This window comes from Poecilia formosa, unplaced genomic scaffold, assembly GCF_000485575.1.
Source record: "Poecilia formosa unplaced genomic scaffold, Poecilia_formosa-5.1.2 Scaffold463, whole genome shotgun sequence".
Classification (NCBI taxonomy): Eukaryota; Metazoa; Chordata; class Actinopteri; order Cyprinodontiformes; family Poeciliidae; genus Poecilia; species Poecilia formosa.
This window is the reverse complement of record NW_006800402.1, coordinates 288,642-311,954: the sequence shown is the minus strand read 5'-3', so window position 1 is coordinate 311,954 and position 23,313 is coordinate 288,642. Positions and strand designations below refer to the sequence as shown.

The 23,313-nt window shown below is 37.0% G+C and overlaps 1 protein-coding gene and 1 long non-coding RNA gene across 6 annotated transcripts in view; one reads left to right on the top strand and one right to left on the bottom strand.

Moving 5' to 3' along the window:
* The window catches only part of mprip (myosin phosphatase Rho interacting protein), a 58,853-nt gene that overhangs the window by 4,135 nt on the left and 31,405 nt on the right, over window positions 1-23,313 (top strand). For all 5 annotated transcript variants that reach the window (XM_016664048.1, XM_016664050.1, XM_016664049.1 and 2 more), the window contains exons 2-4: window positions 1,907-1,984; window positions 4,607-4,672; window positions 20,817-20,968. In XM_016664048.1, coding sequence (XP_016519534.1) covers window positions 1,907-1,984; window positions 4,607-4,672; window positions 20,817-20,968 — 296 coding nt within the window. The remainder of the gene's footprint in view (window positions 1-1,906; window positions 1,985-4,606; window positions 4,673-20,816; window positions 20,969-23,313) is intronic.
* Window positions 22,644-23,313, bottom strand: part of LOC107833821 (uncharacterized) — a 22,243-nt gene continuing 21,573 nt past the window's right edge. Inside the window, exon 4 of the long non-coding RNA XR_001659592.1 lies at window positions 22,644-22,655. This is a non-coding gene — a long non-coding RNA (uncharacterized LOC107833821). The remainder of the gene's footprint in view (window positions 22,656-23,313) is intronic.

Genomic DNA, 23,313 nt, shown 5'->3' with positions numbered 1-23,313 from the left:
CTGTGGTTGCTAGGTAACAGCGCCAGTGGAACTAGAACTATTTCACCAATATTAAAGAATTATTGACCTAAAACATGTTTCTATGTCGTGGTCTTATTTTAAGTGTATTAAAATATTTGCACTAGAACCTAGACCAAAAGTACTTGGTAAGACGTTCTGTTTTTGCAGTGTTTGCTTCACTTCTCCCATAGATTTCTGCTGCTTTTCTGTCCAGCTTGTGATCTGCAGTATTTTTTTTTTCACCTCTTGTTTCCTCCGGCCGCCCACCCGCCTGCCGGGCCGCCCACCGACATGATCACAGGGAGAAATCACGCGTTTGGCTCTTTTTATTTATTTTTTTCTTTGTGAGCCAGCATGGTGCTCTGGAGGGAAGCCAGCTCAACTCCAGGCATTTAGTGACTAATGCTAGAAAATGAAACGCGTGGTAAAATGTTCTGGAACAGGGTCAGAGTGCCTCCAAAGCTTTCCCATGCTTTCAGTCTTTTTACCATTTCTAACATTTAGGCCTTTCACGATTACAAACAATAATGTTGTTTTCAGACCATTTCCAACTAACATGTCGCTAATGCAGAAATGTAAATTTTGTAAAGAACACTTAACACTGGATATTTTAAATATCTAGAATAAAACCTAATAACCAAAAACAAGTAAAAATCTCACACAACCAAAGCCATAAATAAAATGCATTATAAAGTCTCTGTAAACAAAAAGGTCCTTTAAAGAATATTAACCATCAGAATGGAAATTATTGAGCTCATTTGAATTTATCATACATATTTACTCACATGGCAAATGCACTCTAAAATGTCTTTAATTGGGGTTTTATGCAACAGATTTGCATAAATTAATATGTAATTCTGAAAGATAGTAATTGACCAGAATAAAGTTGAAATGAAGAAGCAATTTTACGAGGGGAAAAAAACCCAAAAAAATTAAAATGAGGAATGTTGAGAATCTTGTGAAGTTAAACTTTGGTCCAAGTTTTACAGATAAGCAATTATTTAATCTTTTAACTCATCAACATCAAATTATTACCATCAGCACGACGTTGAAAGGATCGTGCAAATAACTGATTCTATTTTGAAGAAAATTACACAAACTGAGCTGGTCATGTCAGATCTTTATAAAAATATATTTTAAACAACTTTTTTCTTTTTAATTTAAATTTTTTTTTCTGGTAAAATCACATTTTTATTCTGCTGATATTGTGAATTTATTCTAGTAAGTAAGCAAATTCTTGGAGCTTGACCTTGATACTCCAAACACGGGATGACTGAAATAAAAACCTCTTTTTGAAAATATTATATGTTTGTAATTTTATTTTTAGAAAAGAAAGCGAAAAAAATATTCTATTAAAATCGAATCTGGCATGAAAAATTAGATTTTATTTTTCAACCACATCACTAACAGTAAGTTAATCACACGATAACTGAGTTTCGTATGAACAGCAGTCGCTAAAGAGCTGCTCCCCTTTAATGTCGTTTTATAGTTGGCATTTTGAAAACACTGCAAACATTTGACACCAAGTTTGAACTACCTGCCCTGTTCACCTGTTTTCTCTGTCTGACATGAAAATTTAATATTTTTTTAAATGCAATTTTGTTTATAGAAACTTCATAATCCATTTTAATTAATGTTGTGTTTTTTATTTTGGATATTTAACACATTTTTCAGTGAGTGTTAAATATCCGTTGTTTGATCTTTGAGTGCATCAATATGCCGTTATTATCATATTAGTTAAAAATTGTTTCAAAATGACAATATTATCATTAATTTCCACGGTAATTACTGTCCACTAGAATTTGTTAATGTTACAGGCCTAAAAACTGCCAGTTTATCACCCAGAATCTCTATAAAAGTTGTTTTGTTTTTAATTCTTTGTGTTTTTGCTCCCATATCCCACCAGGCCAAACCCATATATGGAGGATGGTTGCTACTGGCACCAGAGGGAACAAACTTCGACAACCCCTTACACCGATCTAGAGTAAGTTTTTCTGGTTCACTTCACACCAAATCACAGCGAAATGACGAAAATGAAAAGCTGTTTTCTGTTTGGTGCTCCTAGTGGTTCAGTTCATTGGAGTGTGAGGTTCACTGCAAAAACACAAAATCTTACCAACTGTTTTTGGTCTAGTTTTTATTGTAAATATCTCAGTTTACTTGAATTAAGACAAAACTAGTTTACAAGTAACTTTCGATAAGATGTAGGAGTTTGTTTCAAGTCAATAATTCCTTAATATTGATGAAGAAGTTTTAGTTCCACTGGCAGATTATTTTACTTAAAACATGGAAAAAATGTCTTATTATTGAAATAAAAATAAGTGGAACTATTTAAAAAATGTTTTCTTACTTAAAACATGCTCCTTTGTCGTGGTGAAAAGTTACTTCTAAGTTAGTTTTGTCTTATTTTATGTGTATTAAAGTATTTGCATTAGAAACTCGACCAAAAATACTTGGTAAGATTTTGTCCTTTTGCAGTGAATCTGCAGAATCTACCAAAGGAACAGCAGCTACACTGCATAAACATAAAATCCTACCAAGTATTTTTGGTCGAGTTTCTAATGTTAATATTTGTAGTTCACTTGAAATGAGACAGAACTAAATTACAAGTAACGTTTGTTTTAAGTAAATAATTCTTTAATATTGATGATCTTAAAACATGTGAATAATGTCTGTTAAGTGAAATAATCCTCCAGTGGAACTGGTACTTGTTTATGAATATTAAGGGTTTATTGACTCAATATCTTGCTGAAAAGTTACTTGTAAGTTAGTTTTGTCTTTTTACAAACAAATCCAACCAAAAATACTCTGTAATATTTTGTGTTTTTACAGTGTTCCTGTGGGAGTTTGGCACTCTATCACAGAAATCCTTGTTGTGAGGCAATAATGAGTCGAATATTTACATAATTTTGGGATTCCCACCTCCCTATCATCATGTTAATGGGAGCTTAACTTTATCAGCTCTCAGATTATGCTGCGGGTTCATCCCAAAACGAGGCGAGGGAGGGGAGGGCAGCCTGTGGGGGAGGACCGAGTTCCCACAGCCACGCTGATGGTTTCCATGTGTGTTTTGGGAAAAGCACCCCTTGATCTCTTGTCATCAGTCTGCTGCTGCCACTTTGACATCATCCCTGATACGTTCTGCCTCTCCTTGAGGTCCTGTTCTTACTGCTGGGCTGTAATTGGCTGCTTCTACGTAGTGCTGATGTAAGCAGTCGGCTAATAACAGAGTAAAATGGCTGATGCGTTCAGTGACTAATATTTAGGAGCGTTTCAGCGTAGCAGCTTGTTAGTCTGTGGTCGTATCGTGATCCTGAGCTTGAATATTTTAGTTGGCTCTGATGTTGAAATGATAACATTTGGTGTTTAGCATCGTAGCTAGTAGCATTGCTGCCTTGCAGAAAGAAGGTCAGGAAGACTCGGGTCTCCCTGCTTCCAGAGACACGACTGTTAGGTTATTTGGTCAATCTAAACTGCTGTTATGTATGAGTGTGTGTTTCTGTGTTGGGTATGGAAGACCAAAACTGACAAAATTAAAAATAAAAGTGGAAATATATAAATGGCTCAACAATTGGCCTGTAGCCATAAGCAATAAATTAATGTCATAAGAAACTAAAATGAGCTCAATAATTTCCTTTTGATTTAACATTTTTCTCTTTTTTTACTCTCGTTCTCAAGTCTAGTCAAAAATTATTGATATAGCACATTTATAACAACCTCAGCTGACCAAAGTGTTTCACAACAATCACAACATCACAGGTAGATAAATAGTACGACAAAAAATTAAATTAAGTTTGGTAAAAATGACATAATTATAAAATTAGCAGACAAACAAGACATACTTCATTTCAGCTGCAGTGATTCCACAAAAACTCAAATCAGTGAGATACTAAGATCCCCACCAGTCTTCAGCCTGGTGTTTTGGTCTCAACCAACCCTTATTTTGAAGGACAATTTTGTTTCCAGAGACTTCATAATTAATTTTTATTTGTCGTTTCTGTTGTTTGTTATTTTTTTAGTGTTAAAAGTTAGTTGGAATTGAAAGTTTATTGATCTTTGAGAATGTGTTCTTTCATTATTGTCCCGCTGTTATCATTATATTGATTAAAAATTATTGGTTCCTTTAGACTGGAAAAGTGGAAGTTTTCAGTTTTTATAGGTTTCATTTACAGGAAAAAAAAATCTGATTTGTCATTACTTTTTCGCCCAATCAGAGCCGGCCGGTCGAGTAAAAACTGATTGGTGCGTCGCTGAACCTGGTCGGCCCACAGACATTACTGGAGATGTTCTTTGTTTGAGTGGAAGGAAATAAATGTTAAACTGGATGATCTGGAGCAGATGATGCTTGTTGACGAAATGTTCGGCTTGATTGGAGGCCTTGTTTCGCTCCATGTTTAGAAAGAATGCCAACAAACTCTTCAAAGACCATTAATTAATCATTATTTATAAGCTAAGGAGGATCAAAAGATCAAATGGGAAACAATCCCAGGCTTTAAAACAACTTAAACTTGTTAAATTAAATTTTAAAAATACTTTATTAACCCCAGAGGGAAGTTAAATCACGCTACACAACTTTCTTCAAACAGTTGTATTTGTTTCCTGACAGAAATGGCAGAGAAGATTCTTCATCCTGTACGAGCACGGGTTACTTCGCTACGCCTTGGACGAAATGGTGAGTTAAACTTTTTTCATTCTGGTTTTACTGGCTGGAGCTAATATTTAAAACATGACTGGCCTCGGCTGTCAGCAGGAGGAATGCTTTGGCGTCCAAACAACAAGCAAAGCAAACAAAGAGCAATATCTTCCTGGCTTTAACAGGAAGCTAACTAGCAGAGCGTCGGGAGGAATGAAGTGACACCACATGGTGTTCATACTAGAAGCAGTCATGTGCTGGCCAGATTGTTTGTTCTGTGGTTAACACACTCTGCACACACATTGTGCAAGAACCCTGCAGTGACTACCTATTTGGAGAGAAAACGTTCCTCTCTGTATATAAAAAAGCTCCTTATCTTTGAACGTTTTGTGCTGTTTTGAAGCCTGTAAAATAAGCGTCGGTTGTGGGTTTCATGTGTAACGTTTCCATTATAATGGGAACTGTTGGTTCTGTGCTTTGCAGAGTATTGATTGACCTAAGCTGGTGCTCAGCTTGTTTTCCCTCAGCGTGGAATGGACTTTAAAATCAGGTTAAAGCTGCTGCATAAAAACGGTTTCCCAGTGAAATAAAAGCTCAGTTTCTATTTTTATTACTCGCTTGATTTTGTATTATCCTTAAATTAATGAAGTAGCCTGTAAATTATCCTGTTAATACTGCAGTGGTCTTAGTGTTTTCATCATCTTGGAGGCATTAAGTTGTTTTTGTGAGATGAAGGTTGATGATGAGAGGAAAAAGGGAGAAGTCAGTCTTCATCCTTTCATCTGCTTTCTGAATAGAGCATGAAACAGAGAGGAGGAAATATCAAGAGGCACTAAAAATAGAGCCTCGGTTCCTACATGAGCTGCTTTAGAATAATTGGTTTATGTTCAAGAAACAGCTGCCAAAACCTGCATTGAACAATTAATCAATTATCGTTAAGATATATATATATATATATATATATATAAAATATACACTTTTTTTTACATTTAAGATAAAAAATAAAAACCTTCATGTGTAAATCTGTTTCTCAAGTTGCAGTTTTAGCTTCATCTGGTTCATATTCTGGAAAATAAAATCTCCTATGAAGCACCTTTTGGTATCCAGTCTGCAATTGGATTCCCAGATGTTGTTAGAAGTTTTTTCTTTTTAACTGCTGATGCTTCACTAAAGGAAATAAATGCCATTATATTTTAGGCAATAAAATGTTTATTTTCACATCTCTAAAAGAAATTAAATTGATTATTTGCATTTTCTTGTTTAAAATAGAAATAATCTGCATAATGTGCCAATTTTTATCCAATTAATTGTTAGAATAATCGATTAATAAAATAATCGCTATTCAAACCTTTTGGCTGTTGCTTTTCCAGCTGATATTCCCAGATTGAGCTGTATTATGTAACAGGATGTGGGAGGGCCTTGGTGGGGAATTCACTGGAATAAAATAATCTGGAGGTCAGAGTTGATGATTTGGGATTACCCACCTACATGCTTCATGCTAAAACCAGCTAGCTCCTTAACAGGAAGACCAAAAATGGAGAATTGATATATAAATATTATGCAGTCACTTTGCATCCCTCGCCAGTTTAAGCCTGAGTTTCTCTCTAAAGCAGCCCGACTCAACCACATCGGGTCCATGTTGCCAAGGCAGCAGGCTTTGTCTCTTTGTTCGGCAGCAGTTGACCATGGTATGTGTAACGCGGGGCGGATTGTGAAGAGCTCCAGCAGTCTCTGTCCTGACTGTAGCAATGCAAGACAAAACACAGAGAGAAAAACACAAATGTGTGGGTTTCCTGTGGACTCCATTTATTTGGTGAGAAGTTCTCTCCACCGTCATTGTTGAGACAAACATCAGACGCGGCATCAAAACAAACGTGCAACCCAGGATTATACAGCCACAGTTTAGTCTAAATTGTGTATATGTTTCAGAGACGTCCTGTCAGAGGAGGCCATGTCAGCAACAGGTGTCAGAAAGGATTAAATATGTTTGTTTCACATCGAAATATCTTATTAACTGTCATGCAGAGAACAAGTTGAGGAGAAGAACGGTTCAAATTTCAGAGACTATTCTAGAGACATTAACGTGTTTCTGGAAATTAAACAAATTTAGATTCTCGATAAAGCTGCACAGTTAACTTCAAAAACACAAAATCTTACAAGACACAAACATATGCCACTGGAACTAGAACTTTTTCATGAATATTAAGGAAGTATTGACTCTAAACAAACTGATATTTCTTGCTGGAAAGTTACTTGTAAGTTAGTTTTGTCTTATTTCAAGTGATCTAAGATGTTTGCACAAGAAACTGGATGAAAAATACTTGGCAACATTTTGCATTTTGCAGTGTATCGAATTTCAGTCATCATTGATGTGTCAGTATCTACAATTAGGCCGGTTACAATTAGCAGTAAGTCAATTAATCCAGGCAATGCATCAGCATCGGTATTGAGCAATATTATTAACGTATCGATATTGGCCAGATAAATAAAACTTAAACAATATTAACAGTCGATATTTATTCCCATCTTGATACCGTCTGTTTCTGTTTCTGTTTTTTTTTTTTTGCCAAACATGTCAAAACAGCCATAACAGCAATACTAATATTGGATTAATATCGGATATTGGCCCAAATTTTCATATCGGGGGGCCAAAACACAATCAGCCCAGGGGCCACAGATACACTTTGGACACCCCTGCTCTAATTCTACATTTCCTTTCATTTGTAGAAAAACTTGTTTGGAACTTTTTCTGCAAACAGACTCCATTTTATTTACTTAATCTGCCCAGACCAAAGAAGAAAAAGCAGTATACCTCCTATATAAAACCAGGCTACCTATTGAGCTGCTGCACAAAAGGCTTATTGAGGCTCTGCTCCATCAGTTTGCCTTCAGACTGCATTGACTGCACTTGACGGCCTGCATCAGAGCCGCAGACCTTTCTGATTCACAGAGGACATGATGTTCTCATGACATTTCAGCTGTGGCCGACCCATTCTCATTTAATCTAAGGTCAATTAATTTCCTGTGTTTACTGGAATTTAAATATCAGACCTCTTTCCCCCACAGCACTGTCCTAGAACAGACAAACTTCCTTCGGGTTCCCACATTCTTTTCATTTGAGACACGCAATCCTGCTTCTTCCTGCTGAATCTCCCTGACAGGAGCGTTTACAGCCTCAGCCTGTGTTTGCCCTGTGACTCCTAAGACCCTTTGGCATGCTGGAACATGTGTAAATACTCCATGTCTACCCGAAAATTATACGCAAGTAAGAGTAAAACTACTTCAACATGTTTTTACTCAAGTATAAGGAAAAAATAGCCGTCCAAGAAATTACTTTAGAGTCAAAAAGTATTTGGTAAAAAGTCTGCTCGAGTACTGAGCAGTCGTCCAATTTTTAGCTATTTTTAATATTTTTATTAATTATTATTTACATCAGCATAAAGATTTTGCACATTAGCTATATTAAAAGAAATTTCTCTAGTTTTTCAGTTGTTTTGGACTCGATTGAACATATTTTTCCCTGTTGTAAGAACAGGATTTGGGTCACTTTCTTTCAAAATGTTTGCTGTATTCATTCAAGTTTAATAAATTAAATAAAAGCTGATTTGGGTGCACCAGTAAAGTCTGTGGATAGACTTGGGTCTGATTATTATCAATACTTTGTCTTAACATTCTCCATTGAAACAAATTTTTATAATTTTTAACTGCATTGGGTGGCCATAAAACAACAGTCAAAGGGCCACACCTGGCCCCCGGGCCTCATGTTGGACACCCCTGGTTTAGAGCTGCAAGCTTCCACCTGCTGACCCAGTGTGTTCACATTCCAGTTCAGACACCAGTTTGCCATTACAGGAGGATCTGCGCAGTAAAAGCTCCCTTGGAAAAATGTCAGCCCGGTTCTGTTTTTGGAGCTTCGACCCGTTTCTGATGCCATCTTATCTGTGCTTTTCAGTTTTTGCTTCTGTTTCAGTGGCCGCTCTATCCCGGATGTAGCAGAGATAAAGTTCCTTATCTCCTGCTCCCTGTTTGGATGTGTTTGTTATGCTGGTCAGATACTGCAGCTCCGTGGCTCAGATTGGACCCGGTTCCTACCGGAGTCAGTGGACATAGTTTAACTTTTTTATGCTCATATGAACGTCAAAAACACAATTTACTTCTACAGTCTGCTTACACTCTGAGATGAAATGTGGACAGATATATAAACTTCACTTCCTGTTTCCTGTTGGTTGGAAGTTTGTTCTGGAAAAGCTTCAGTAACTTTTAAAAATAATATTTTGTATATATTTGTTAAACTGTCACCATGTACAGAGAGTCTCTGAAAGTCAGTCTCCTCCATCTCCTTCCTGAGCTACACACCAAAAACAACCAATCAGAGCCAGGAGGAGGGTCGTACCGCTGTCAATCATCCCTAGGAATGAGCTGCTAAATGTGCTAATTGCAGAGAAACAACTTAGTTTCAGGAAATCTGTTTATCCACTGTCATAGGTGGCTATGCTAACTAGCCATAGCATTCACAACAGGCTCTGTCGCATGATTGACAGCAGTAAGACCCGGCTCCGAGCTCTGATTGGTTGTTTCTAGTTAGCACTGGGAGAAGGCAGAGGAACTTTTTATTTCTTTGTTGTTTTTTTTTTCTTTTTACAGATTGTTTTGTAACATAAACACGACATGGTGACAGTTTCAACTAATATTTAAAAACTACATATTTTTCATACGCATTACATAATTTAATGCAGGGGTGACCAAACCCTTCAGACTACAGGCCAAAATCATGAAGTAAAATTAAAACAAAAAACTAAAATCAAGCAAATAAAGTTTTCTTATATTTTTTTAATTTAATTTTTGTAAGAAAAAGGGATGTTGCACATTTGCTGTATTAAAAGGCATCTAGTTTTCAAATTATTTTCAGCTTGGTTGAAGAAATTTATTATTGGTTATAAGAACATTTGTCATTTTCTTTTGTAACACTAGCTAACATTTGACAGGGTGTTTGCGCATCCTTGAAAAGTCTTAAATCCATGCTTCTAAAATTAAACCCTTAAAATCTCTTAAAGTTGTAAAATGTGATCAAAGGTCTTCATTTTTGTTGTGGTAAGACTATATTTAAAATTGTATATTTTATGTAGTTAACTTTTATATCAGACGTTCAGACATCATTCCAGTCCGTGACATTAGCTTGTTCAAGCTACCGCTAACTAGCTGGTAATATGCTAATGGCTAGCTAGCTTTTATCGCCAGTTTGCTGGACGCCATTCATCTTTACCACTGACTGATTTCTGTTGCTGCAAAGCTTGGCACTAGCTCTATTTTCTTTTGTACATTTCTGAGGTGAAACAGGTCTTAAATTTCATTACAGTGGTCTTAAAAAGCCTTAAAATTAGGATGCTTAAAGCTGATTTGAGTGCAGGAAAGTCAGTTTTTCAGTAAAAGTCTCTGAATAAACACAGTTCTACTTGCTATTGAATCTTAGTTGTAAAAAGATTAATACTTTTTGTAATACTCAACATTTTCCATTATATCAATAAATTTACCCTAATTAAAAATAAAAAATTTAATAAGCAAATTTTATTTCATTTGTTAACTGCAGTTTGGGACCAAAAAAAAAATCAGTCTGAGAGCCATAGAATTTTATCTTTTTGTTAAGTTCAAATGATGAACAATAAACAATTCATTGCTGTGCATGAAAACAAAAGAAAGTGGTGGTCACTCCACTCAAATGGACGAGCAGAAAACTTCTCTGGAGATGCTTTCTAAGTAAACAACGGAAAATTTAGCCTGACTCATCACAAGTCCTGCTCCCCAAACTATCTTATAATAAACAGCAAGAACATAAACTGATCACCATCAAAGCTTTTCAGTCTGGAAACTCTTCCTCTCGTCTCCTGCAGTGAGACACGGAGATGCTGCGTCTCTAAATGAAGGAAAATTATCCTGAATTTTTCTGATTCTCTTCTGTTTCCGGTCCTTTTGTCTCTGTTTTCTGTTCCGGTTCTGTTGGGCCGATAAATCATTTGTGTTAGCCATCACCGTTGCGTAATTTATTTTGCCTGAACCCTCCCTGGTCCATAAAGCCAAACAGGGCCTGACGGACCGGACCGGACCGGACCGCTCGTTCTGACACAAGGTTTCATTTAAAGCATCAGGCTGCAGGCAAGCGGCTATAAAACAGCAGGGAACCGAGAAATGGCTGCAACCTTTACGGGGTCTCAGAGAAGATTCTTCATTTATGAACGTTTTAAACATTTTCAAAGCATCAAACTGCTGCAGGGATCTGAAACCTTTAGAAGTGAAAGAAACATTTTGTTCTCACTCCAGACACATAAAACTTCTCTAGAGCTGCAAATGTTACATAATCTTTTAAGACTGCTTATAATTTTGATCAGTATCTACAGAATATGTTTAAAGATCCATCATTTTAAATCCATTAGGTTTTAAAATAAAACTTTACATTTTAGCTGGCAGATGGAGAGATTTTTTCCAATTTTTTTCTGTTATTTGTTGAAAACTGTTTATTTTATTCCCTGTTAAGTTTATTTCGATGCGTAATGTCTGTGACCTCTTGAGACTATAGTTTAGATTTTTGTTGGGGCTTTTTATCTTAAGCTGATTCCTTACAGTTTTCAACATAAATAAGAAAATATCACATATTCTTTAAAAGTGGAAATTTACTGCAATTATCCAATCAAAAAACTGATAAATTGTTTAAACTTACATTTGTTATTACGTCTGTATTTAAAAGGCTGACAAACTGACCACTTTTCTTCTACTCCTGCTCTCCAATTTGCACCATTTGCTGTAATTTCAGCTGTTTACTTTGTTTTCTGTGTTTTTCCTCTCAGTTGAAGGTATTTGGTGTTTGTAAACTGGTTCATCTTATCTGTCATAAATCTTGCAAACGGCATCAGTCCTGCTCAGCTCGGTGGTTTCAGCCTTTATGCAGAAAGACTTTAAGCTCCGACGCCTCTGAGGACGAGGAGGACACGCCCCGTCTCGCTGCCAGGAGTTTTTATTCTAGGCGGGGTGATAATCCAGACTGATATGTCCAGGATTATCCTGATGAAATTCACTATTTGTGGACCTGGTTTCTGCCTGGAGGATTAAATACAAAGCCAAAGAGAGAAAGGAAGCTCCAACATGAAGTCTGGATAATTTAGAATTACAGCTGAAACGATTAATCAACTTCATCGCAATTAATAGATTGTTGAAATAATCATCAACTAATTTAATAATCGATTAATAGTTAAAAAATATAAATTTGCTGAAAAACCAACACAGAGCAACAATTAACCCCAAACTGTTAAAGAAATGTAAACATTTTGCATTTAATTGCCATTTTAGCTTCACCTGGTTGAAATTCTGCAAGAAAAAAGTCCTATGAAGCAGATTTTACTGTCCAGTTAGAGCCAACAGACTTTAAAAAACCATTTTAGCTGCAGATGGATCCTTTGAGCGTTCACTAAAGGAATGCTCTTATTACATTTCAGACATTTTTATGTTCTCAAGGAAAATAGATTCTTTTTTTGCTTATTTGCATCTTTTAATGTATTTTTAATATTGTATAAATTAGTCTTGAGTAGTTAAATGAAAAATCTGCAGAACGTAGCATTTTTTTATCTGATTAATCTTTAGAACAATCCATCACTTTCTGATTAATCATTAGTTGCAGTCCTGTTCATAATATTGACATTGAAACTCAGGTTGCATTTTTACAGTTTTATCTCCTGTTTGGAGATACAACAATACAGGAAACGTTTTAAAGGCCATTTTTAAAATCATGATGTAAATCTTCAACATTTTAGACAAAAATAAAAGTATTGAGTCTATTTGAACCTGGATCTTTGAAGAGAAAGCTCTGTTTGTTTAGCGTTTGAATTTCAAAATCAACAATCTTTCTTCAGCTTGAGGCACTCCTTCTCCATACAGTGAGACCACCCATTGCTAATATTTGTTCTGCAAATTAAAACCAGTTTTCTGTACGTGCAGGGTTGGAAGAGGAGGAGACGTTCTTCGTCTAAAACTTCTAAATAATCCAGGCGTTTGTAGCTAAAAGCTCCTGAATATCAGAGCCGCGGCGCCGAAACTCCAGCAGATAACGAAACTCGTCTTGATCAGCAAAATTTAAACACGAGTCACCAAGGCTTTCAGTCAAACATGCTTTAATCTTCTTACCGGGTCTCTGACCAAACGGCTGCCAGAGTTCACAAAAAGGACGTTGTTGTTGTTGTTGTTGTTGTTGTTGTTTATAGTACGTCTAAATCCTGATACGTTGTTTACGTTGCAGCAGGTCGAACTTTTGGCATGGCAGCCAGAAATGTCGAGCTGAAAGAACAAACTCCTCTGTTTCTATCATAATTTCATTTTTACCTTTAGCAGTTGAACTATAAATTACTTTAGACTTAAAACATAAATGTTTTGCAGGTTTGCCAGATAAAAATACAACAAATTGTATCTTTATTTTCTGAGGTTGATCATATTTTCCTCCATTTTTTTTCTTTTTGGCACCAAGAACAGCATATGGCTCAAGTCTGCGTTTTAGTAAAATGATTGTTTTACAAATAAATTAAATCAAATTAAAAGGGCCTTATATTTTCCCTTTTAAGATCTTAAATAGTCTTTTTTGACGGGCTGCACCGTAGCATGGTTTTTAAATCTGTAGCCACTGCCTGAACTTTACCAATTCTTGCATAAATGAAGAGCAAAGTTGTTTCAAAAGCTTCAGTCTTGCTGGTTTTCTTAATTTATTCACTCATTTATTTTGTTTAAGTGTCACTTTTGTAAGAAAACATTTCAACTCTAACCACCCTGAATGGGAATAACCTTTAGTTAAATAATGTTGCCATTAAACGAACAACAAAGTATTGGCTAATGTAGCTAGCTGGAGCAGGCAGCTCCTTCCTTTGAAGATTAACTTCAACAAACTCTGACAATTTTCCTTTGTGCAAATATTTTCTAATGGCTTTAAGCTTGTGAACAAATCCTCTGTGCTGCTTTGCTGTAATCTGTTTGAACTTTAGTTATTCCAGTAGAAAGAAAAACGGTTTTAAACTTTATGAATTTGAAATGTGCATGCTGAACTACCACTGCACATTTCTGTGAACGTACCATCTCCACTGTGAAGCAGGGAGGAGGCTGCGTCATACTGTGGGGGATGCTTTTGTTCAGCCTGTATGGACAAATTTGTGGATTTCTTTTTCTTTATGTAAAGAAGCTTTCCTGCCATTTCCTACGTTGCCATTTATGTTGAAGTCTTGAAAAACACATTGAATGGCTAAAAGAGAAGTTGATTTTATTACTAATATATTACAGTTCCCTCCAATGTAACTTTCATGCCCATTATATCTCAAAGATGTTTTTTGTTTTTAAATTACCCCTTCGGAACAAATAGAAGAAAATAAACTCAAACTGTATAAAGCTAGGAGGAAAACCAACTCATCCTGTTAAAGGGACAGTGTCATCCAAAATCTAGTTGGTTTTTTAGCTTCCCATCATGTTATAATGTTTTTCCCTGCAGTGTTGCTTTGATTCTTTCCTTTAATCTCCATGGCAACCACTCAGCTTGTACAACGCCTGGTTGGCCTTAGCTCCGCCTTCCAGGCGCAGCTCCTCCCACAATCAGCTCCTTCAGACTAGCCAGCAGCAATTAGCCAATAGCTGCTGAGCTCATTATAGGAGCTGCTGCTCAGAGCAACGTTGGTAAAAATGGTAAAGGGTTAATACAGGAGCCATGTTGGGACGACTTCCTGAAGGCGGAGCTTAAGAAAGAGTAGGAGATTTAAAGAGACAGAGGTCCAATTTCAAGACGTTAAATTATAAAGTCAAATTTCATTTAAGTCGTATTTAATGTACAGCATTTTTATGACAACAGAAGTTAACTACCCTTTTAAGTTCTCACTGCTTTTGTCCCCAAGATGAATAAAAATAAAACTTGCTATGCTACACTGATCATCCACTGAGAAGTTCTGCATTACAGTGAGTGGATGAACATAACAGAGGATTCATTCATCCAGGAGGAGCGGATGTAAAAAAAGGAAAAAGGATTTCACACAATCTGGACTCATTAGCTGGACAGAATTTGATCAGGATGTTTGCATTCGACAGAAAGGAAGTGAGCAAATGAACGAATGAGGGAGTCGGGGTGAAACAGTAACTCCTGTGGGAAAGTGGCCGTCTAAACGGCAGAGACAGCAGCACCTGTTTCCACCACTTCAGATGGAGACCAGCAGATTTCTCACACCCCGTCTGCCTCGCCAACATAATTACTAATATTACATCATCACTGTCGCTGAATTAGAGCGCCGTTCCTCTGATGATTTGACTCAGACGGTGGGTTTAAACAGACTTCTGCTGGCCTGCCTGCATCATCCAGCTCTCCCTCCTCCTCTGCGTTCGCTGGCTGCAGCGTTAAACCACCCACATTCTCTCGCCGCTCTCCAGCAGAAAACCACCCACATTCTCTCTGAAGTAGCTGCTACATCCATGTAACGTGTGGCATTTTATTTACTTAAATATCCGTTTAGCCGTTTAGTTATCCATGCCGAGTCCTGAATGGCAGCCAAGCTGAAAACGCCTGGAGGAAATTTAGTGATGTCAGCTCACATACCACTCAGCCGGTTTTATGCAGAGTAGCCAGAAATTTCACTCAAGTGAGAGTAGTGAGAGTAGCACCGCTAAACATGTTTTTACTCAAGTAAAAATAGAAATAAATCACTGAAGAGTGGAAAAGGTCTTTGGTAAAACGTCTACTCAAGTGCTGAGTAACTGATCAAATTATCAATCATTTAAAAATTACATCATCAGACCAAAATATAAAGTTCAGTGGAAATTTTGGTATTTCAAGGACCAAAATGGCAATAATTCATATCAGTAACAAAATCAGACAAGAGAAATCTGTAAAAAAAAAAAAAAAAAACTTATGAAACTTTAACAGAAACTGCAGCTGTGTGTCTGAGTCTGGTGAGGTTTTGGTTAAAACATGTTTGTTTTTCATTCAGTGGGTAGAAAATACAGACATTTTACTTAAGAGTAAAAATACTTCATAATAAAATTACTCAAGTAAAAATAAAAAGCACAGCGAAGTAAAAATATTCCTAAAAGTAAATTTTTTCCAAAAAGCTACTCCAGTAAATGTGAAGTCATTTTGACACCAGTTTATTGCTTTAAATGGTGACGTTGCGTCCTGAATGGAGTTCATTTTACCGTTATTAGAGTGGATGCAGTTTTCTGGTTGACCGCTGATCTTTAGCAGATCATTTCTGCATGTTAACAATAGTCTCCTCACTGTTGCCAACTCAACAAATTTTTTGCTACATTTATTGAAATTTCAGGCCCAGTAGGTCGACTTCACAACAGAAACATTCAGGTTGTCTTTATTTATTCTAGCAAAACAGGAAACCAAGTTGGAGGTTAACATCAGTCCAGCTGCTTCTGCCTCTATACATAAAATAAAAAACCCTTAAACTACAGAGCAATAGCTCCCAGTTATAAAATTAAACATAATAACGGCTAAGACATACAAGACATCGCAAAATTACTCCTTAAACATTGCATATGATTAAATGTGTCTAAAATATATGTGTAAACATATTACTTGTAAATAAAACGCAGAGCTGATCCACAGTTACCAACGGCAACAGAAAAAGAGGGCGGGGCTGTTGGTGACTGGTTGCTATAGTAACCACCAACTGCCAAGAGCAGCGTAGTGTAACTTAATTCACCAATAAATATGTGGAGAAACATCTTCTTTACTGAACCAAAATAAATCCAAACAAACTTCACGTCTATAATTAAAATAAAACCCTGTTACACGTGCAGTACCTCGTCGGCCACTAGGAGGCGCCCTGTTTGCGGGATACTTTAAGGAAGTGTCCCGCAAACAGGCGCAAACAGCTTCCTTAAAGCCTTCGTCGTGTTGAAGACGATGGTTCCTCCTCCTCTGTTGAGTTCGCTGTGAACCTGGGAGGAAAAACTCTCATCTGGCACCTGAGCTCACTGTTTGTTGGCAAAAAACAAAGTGTTTGCCTCTGTTATCCGTAGTTGCCATGGAAAGATTTATTGCATAATTACTGTTATTGGTAGTGAGCAGAGGATGGACCCCGAAGAGGCTGGATCCTAGACAGTGTTCATGAGTCAGAATAAAACCATGCCAGTTAATCAGATTTCCTTTTGGCTGCGGCGTTTTTTAGCGCTCAGTCGAACGGCTCTGGGTCTCTGTTCCTACAGGTCGAGAGGTGTGAAGTAATGGCTTTAAAATTTGTCACCATGCAGGTTTGCAGACAAAGTGTCTCCTGCTGCTTTAAAGCAAACAACAAAACAGGTGTTCTGTATTGTCTTTGTTGTTTTATGTTGTGAAACTTTCTCAAACCTATAAATGTTTGCGGGAAGTGAAAAGAACTTGCAACCAACACTGAGAGCAGACTATCAGCTATCTGCCAGAGTAAGCAAATACCTCTGCCTCTGTGTCATGAGGGAAATGTTTTTCTAAGCCGTGGAAGAACGAAAGAAGCCAAGGGCACAAAGAGCTCGATAATTACTGTCTTCTAAACAGGCAGCTGTTTACTAATGAAAACTTTTGTGATTTATAACATCTGGCCTGCAGTTTGATTGATTTATTAATGGAGAAATGTTTGATGAAACTGAGTCGTTAGCAGCTCACAGGCTTTTAGTCATGATTTAATCTGTTGGACCAGAGTATTTAAAATGGGAAAAATCAAGATTTTTCACTTTCAGTGATTTTATTATGGAAACCCAATTCTGCCAAAAAATAAAAGCACAACAGAAAAGTTATAATTTTAGGTTTTAGAGTCATAATTATGAGATTTAAAGTAATAAATTTTAAATTCAAAGTCATGATTTTGACTTTCAAGTTGATAATTATGAGATTCAAAGTCATAAATATTAAATTCAGAGTCATAATTTCAACTTTCTAAGTTATAACTATGAGATTTGCCCTTAATTATGACATTGAAGGTCATAATTATGATTCAGTCATAATTTTGAGAAAGTTATAATTTCGACTTCTAATTTCGACTTCTTAGGTCATAATTATGAGATTCAAAGTAATAAGATACTGAAGCAGTCTCAAAATTATGACTTTGAAAGTCAAAATTCTAACTTCGTACTTCATATTTATGACTTTAAATGTCAAAATTATGACTATCCTTGAAATGATGACTTTCCTTCTTGTAATTATGACATTAAAATGTGAAATTATGTTTTTAAAATCCATAATTAAGACTTCCTGTTGGGATTTTGGCAGGAATGGGCTTCCATAAGTAGTTGGTTTATTTTAAAAAATCGGAGAGACTAAAGACTCTTCCTTTTTTTTTAGGTTTCAACCACAGAAATAATTCAGAGTATGTGGAAAATTTTCATCAGAAATGTTGAGTTTAAGAGGCGACAAACTAACAGCCGACATTAGTTTTATGTTCATTCCCTCCATTTCTTGTGATTCATTGGTCGTGGAAATTAACAGATCCCAGACCTTTTAGTGCGCTAACGCATAGTTGAGGGTATATTTTCAGCAACAATCATCAAAAACCACAAAGTTTTTTATTTTGAGATATTAAACTCTTTATCCTCTTTTTGACTGCAACTCAAGGACAAACCAACATGTAGATCTGTTTACACAGACAGATGGCTGTGCAGTCCAAAGTCACAGTCTACCCCCACACTCTCTCTCTGTCTCTCTCTCTCTCTCTGTCTCTCTCTCTCTCTCTCTCTCTCTCTCTCTCTCTCTCTCTCTTTCTCTATCTCTCTGTTTTTCGCCTAAAGACTCTGGGCCTCTGTGTCGTTGCCCGGCAGACACTGGTCCATATCCGGTGTGATTCGGGTCGAGGCTTACCCCGGTTTGTTCATCGTTGGATTTATTTGTCGCCATGTGAAGCTAGGTGTGTCCTTGACCTTTGACCTTCATGTCAAAAGCAGCTAGAAGAGATTTTACTGTCATGGTTAGTTTTTACAGCGTGTCTGCACGTCCTTAAAAAGTCTATCAGGGTGTTTTCCTCCTGATTGTCCGGTAGGTTCAGTTTGATTAGGGACCAAAATTGCCACATTTGTTACATTTTCAGCTGATGTGGTTCACTTCTCCACTGACCTGTGTCAAATGATCCAAACTAAGTGAAAAACCTGTTCCCCTCCTCGCCTGTGGGGGCGCTGCACCAAGGACCACACAAAGCACTGCTTCCTTCCTCACTAAATGTACCAAAAATGGAGTAGCATCAGATTTTAGGATTTCTCTTTTGTCTGTGGCTAAAGACCAAGAACCATTTCTCTTGTTTGTTTTGGTTTACCCAGAATGCCCTGCGCTGTAGTCCACTTCCTGCTTTTGGAGCGGTCTCCGGTGCGCATGGTGTTCACACCAGAGTTCATGTTAATCAAACTGAGGTTTTCAGATGGACCAGAGCTCGTTTTTTTTTGATCGATTACGCGTTCCCACCCCCACAAGCGAACTGGACTTTCCATTGAAATGAACAGAAGTTGGATTAAAGTGGACTAAACGGGGCTGGTGGAAATGAACTCTGATATTCATTTATGCTTTAAAATGTCTTAAATTCATCAGAAAAAATGAATTTTTTTGTTTTTCTAATGACAATCATAGATCTTAAAATAGTTCCATCACTACAAAATGTATTGTATTTAGTTTTTCTCTTTTATGTCAGGCAAAGTTTGAGTCGCACGCAGACATCGTCATTCTGTGACCTGTTGTGGCTATCGCTAACTAGCTTCTAATATGCTTAGCTAGCTTTTATTGCCAGTTTGCTGGAGACGTTCATCTTTGCCATTGGCTGATTTCCATTGCTAACCCATTCTATGCTACATTAATTTTTTCAGGCAGTGACAGTTCATAACTGGGTCGATGGACTGCTGGTTTCCAGCTTTTGTTCTGAGGTTTCACTCGTCCTTAATGACATCCAGCATGTAGGTCATGAATCTGCTTCAGATACCTTGATGTGATCGGATTTAATTGGCCTTTCAGTTCACTGGATGCACTTCAAACTATCACTACTGAGCTTTGTGAAGAGTAGAGACTCTTCTACCTCACTTCAGATTTATTTTCTTCTTGTCTGAAAAGTTGCTAAATTCAGGGGACAGTGGCTGATTTTAAACCTTCGAGCTACTGGACAAGATTGGTAAATATTCCAAAATTAAGAAAATTTGTTGGTGCAGCCCTATAATTTAGAGATTCATATTCATAATATGTGTTTTTAATTTCCATTTGCATGATTTATCGTTTCTTTCTTGGTATCAAAAACTGGATGATCAAAGTTTTCACTGGTGTTTTGGATTTAACTAGCCCATTGTGTATTTACAGAGACTTCATATTTCATTTTATTTGTTGTTTTGTTTATTTATTTTAGATATTTAAAATGTCTTCCAGTTCCAGTGTGAAATGTTCATTAGAATTTAAAGTTTATCTTTGACAATGTGTTGTTGCATTATTATTTCCATTATATTACTTGAAAATTGTTTCAAAGCCACAATCCCAATAATTCCTGGGACAAAATTAAAATGAGTTATGCTGACAGGTCTGGTTGAAACTATCCTGAAAAATGAGGTTTAACAAAAATCTCTTTTTGTGTTTGTGGTACTAATTTAGAATATTTGGGTGTATGTATCATTACGGGTTATAACTTGCATCATGTAAGGTTGAGCTGTTTAGTGTAAGTAAACAGCTCCCCAAACACCATCAGGTGGGAGTGATGGTGGGAAAATCACTCCCACCTGTAGGAGTGATGGCTACTCCTGCAGGTGGGAGTGACCATCACTTTGTTACAATGTTTTTCACCATTTTTTCAAAAAATCTGCAATAAACTCACAATTATGTGTTGGTGTGAAAAAGTGCTGGGATTTGTTGATGTTTCTCAAGATAATTTGCAATAATCTGTAGGATCTAATTGATGTATTTTGGCACTAAAGACATAAAAACTGTTTTGATTTGATTGATAAAATGATGTTTATGCACACTGTTATCTTGAAGGTTCATTTTATGTGTCCCTTTAACGTCTAGAGGGCCACATAAAGAGCCCTGACGGTCCGGATTTGGCCCCCAGACCTCGAGTTTGACGCATGTTCCAAGAAGCTACAGTAGTTTATGTAACATTTTCTCATGTGAAAGCCTCAGAGCCAGGCTGTTGCATCAGATTGTGCCTCCTCGCCTAACATTGACCCCCATGTGACCCTGCAGCCCAGCACTCTGCCCCAGGGAACCATCAACATGAACCAGTGCCTGGACGTGCTGGACGGCGAGGCGCGGACGGGCCAGAAGAGCTCCCTGTGCATCCTCACCCCCGACAAGGAGCACTTCATCCGGGCCGAATGCAGAGAGATCATCAACGGGTGAGGCATGGGCTGTTACCGTGACAACGGGCCATCACCACCTGCCTGTGACATCATTCACATTCAAAAATACGTCACTGATCCCAAAGGGAAATGAAATGTTGTCGTAACTCATTAATTCCAATTCTTCAGTTACTGTAGATAGTGATGACTGTTGGCAGGAAAGTTCTCCTATAGCAGTGTGTGATTTTATTTTTTTTCCATATATTTTTACAAGAAATTAATTACTCAAGAGTAAAAAAAGTATTTGGTAAAAAGTACTGAGTAACTGATAAAATGATCAATAGTTTAATATTTAAAAATATCATCAGATGGACCAAAATATAAAGTCAAGAGGAAATTTTGGTACTTTAAAGATGAAAATTACAAATAATTATACAAAAAATAACAGAATCAGGCAAAATAATTTTCCCAAATCAGTTTCTTTCAGTAAAAAACTCATAAAACTTTAACAGAAACTTCAGGTATCTGATTAATTCTGGTTAAAACATGTTTGTTTTCCATTCAGTGGGTAGAAAATCCAGAAATTTTACTCAAGTTGAGTAGAAATACGTCACAATAAAATTAGTCAAGTAAAAGTAAAAAGTACAAAAACTCCTAAAAGTCAATTTCTTTGAAAAAGTTCTTAAAGTAACTGAGTAAATGTTGCTGGTTCCCACCCAATTGTGGCCAAACAGATTTTATGTTAAGTGGACTTGGCTGCAGCTGAGGCTGTACCGCCCCCTGCTGTCCGCTTCAGGCTCTGCATTGGCTCACATTCCTCCATCCAACATTTCTCTCTGACATCAGACTTTCTGAGCAGAGACTTCAACTCTCAAGCTTTAGTCTCCATAATTTGGCTCCTGCCTTTGTTTCCGAGCCGCTTCCTCTGTGGCTGCTGCTCGCTCTGTGCAGATATTCTTGGAGAAATGTGACTCACTGCACCCACTCTTCACATCGCTACCTGCTCCATCACCATCACCTCCCACTCTGCCTCATCTGGCCTCCATGTGTCGTTACCGGAGCAACTGATGGTGCAAATCATGTTTATTTACTGTTTTCCTCATACTTCAACTATAAGTGCCTCTATTAAATAACAAATGGTGTGATTAAAGTTTAAGGTTTTTAACCATTAAAGACCAACAAAATGAAAAAAAAAAGAATTAATGTTGGTTATTTTGAATAAATTAAGTAATTTTGCTCCATTTTATTGAGACGTTTTAGTGATTTTAGCTCCTCATTCATCACATGATTTAATCAGAAATGGCTGACACTTTAATGATTCATCCGATTCAAGCTCAATGTTCTGTTGAATCCAGTTAAGCCCACTTAATCACCATAAAATGTTTTTTTTTATATATATATCAATGCCAAGATTTAAAAAGTGCAACAAAAATAATCATTTTGCTGGATTCCCTCACTCAGTGTTTACAGTTTCTGTTGCTACGGATCATTGACTGCACAGTTTATACACTAAAATGTTCTTTTAAGAAAGTTAATTCACTAAATGCTAATTTTCTAACCGTTTTTAACGATAAACCTTTTATATTCCATAAAATAAGAGAGGAACAAAAATTTGCACCTTCAAATATGAAAAAAGTTCATATATTCACCTTCAGTAATAAAATTCATCCATTTATTCCTATATGTTCATAAAAAAAAGCGTTTAAAATGTTGAATAAGTTTTAGATGTTTTTTTAAATCATCACTTTTCTGCTAAATAATGTTTTATTTGTATTTTAAATGCATTAACCAATTTGGTACCAAAGGATTCAGCAGCTTGTTTTTGAGTAAACTAAGCAGTGCAGTGTGTGAAATCAGTCGGTGTGTGTGTGAAATCAGTCGGTGTGTGTGTGTGAAATCAGCTGGTGTGTGTGTGAAATCAGTCGGTGTGTGTGTGAAATCAGTCGGTGTGTGTGTGAAATCAGCCGGTGTGTGTGTGAAATCAGCCGGTGTGTGTGTGAAATCAGTCGGTGTGTGAAATCAGCTGGTGTGTGTGAAATCAGTCGGTGTGTGAAATCAGTCGGTGTGTGTGAAATCAGCTGGTGTGTGTGTGAAATCAGCTGGTGTGTGTGTGAAATCAGTCGGGGTGTGTGTGAAATCAGTCGGGGTGTGAAATCAGTCGGTGTGTGAAATCAGCTGGTGTGTGTGTGAAATCAGTCGGTGTGTGTGTGAAATCAGTCGGTGTGTGTGTGAAATCAGCTGGTGTGTGAAATCAGTCGGTGTGTGAAATCAGTCGGTGTGTGAAATCAGTCGGTGTGTGTGTGAAATCAGTCGGTGTGTGTGTGAAATCAGTCGGTGTGTGTGTGAAATCAGTCGGTGTGTGTGTGAAATCAGTCGGTGTGTGTGAAATCAGTCGGTGTGTG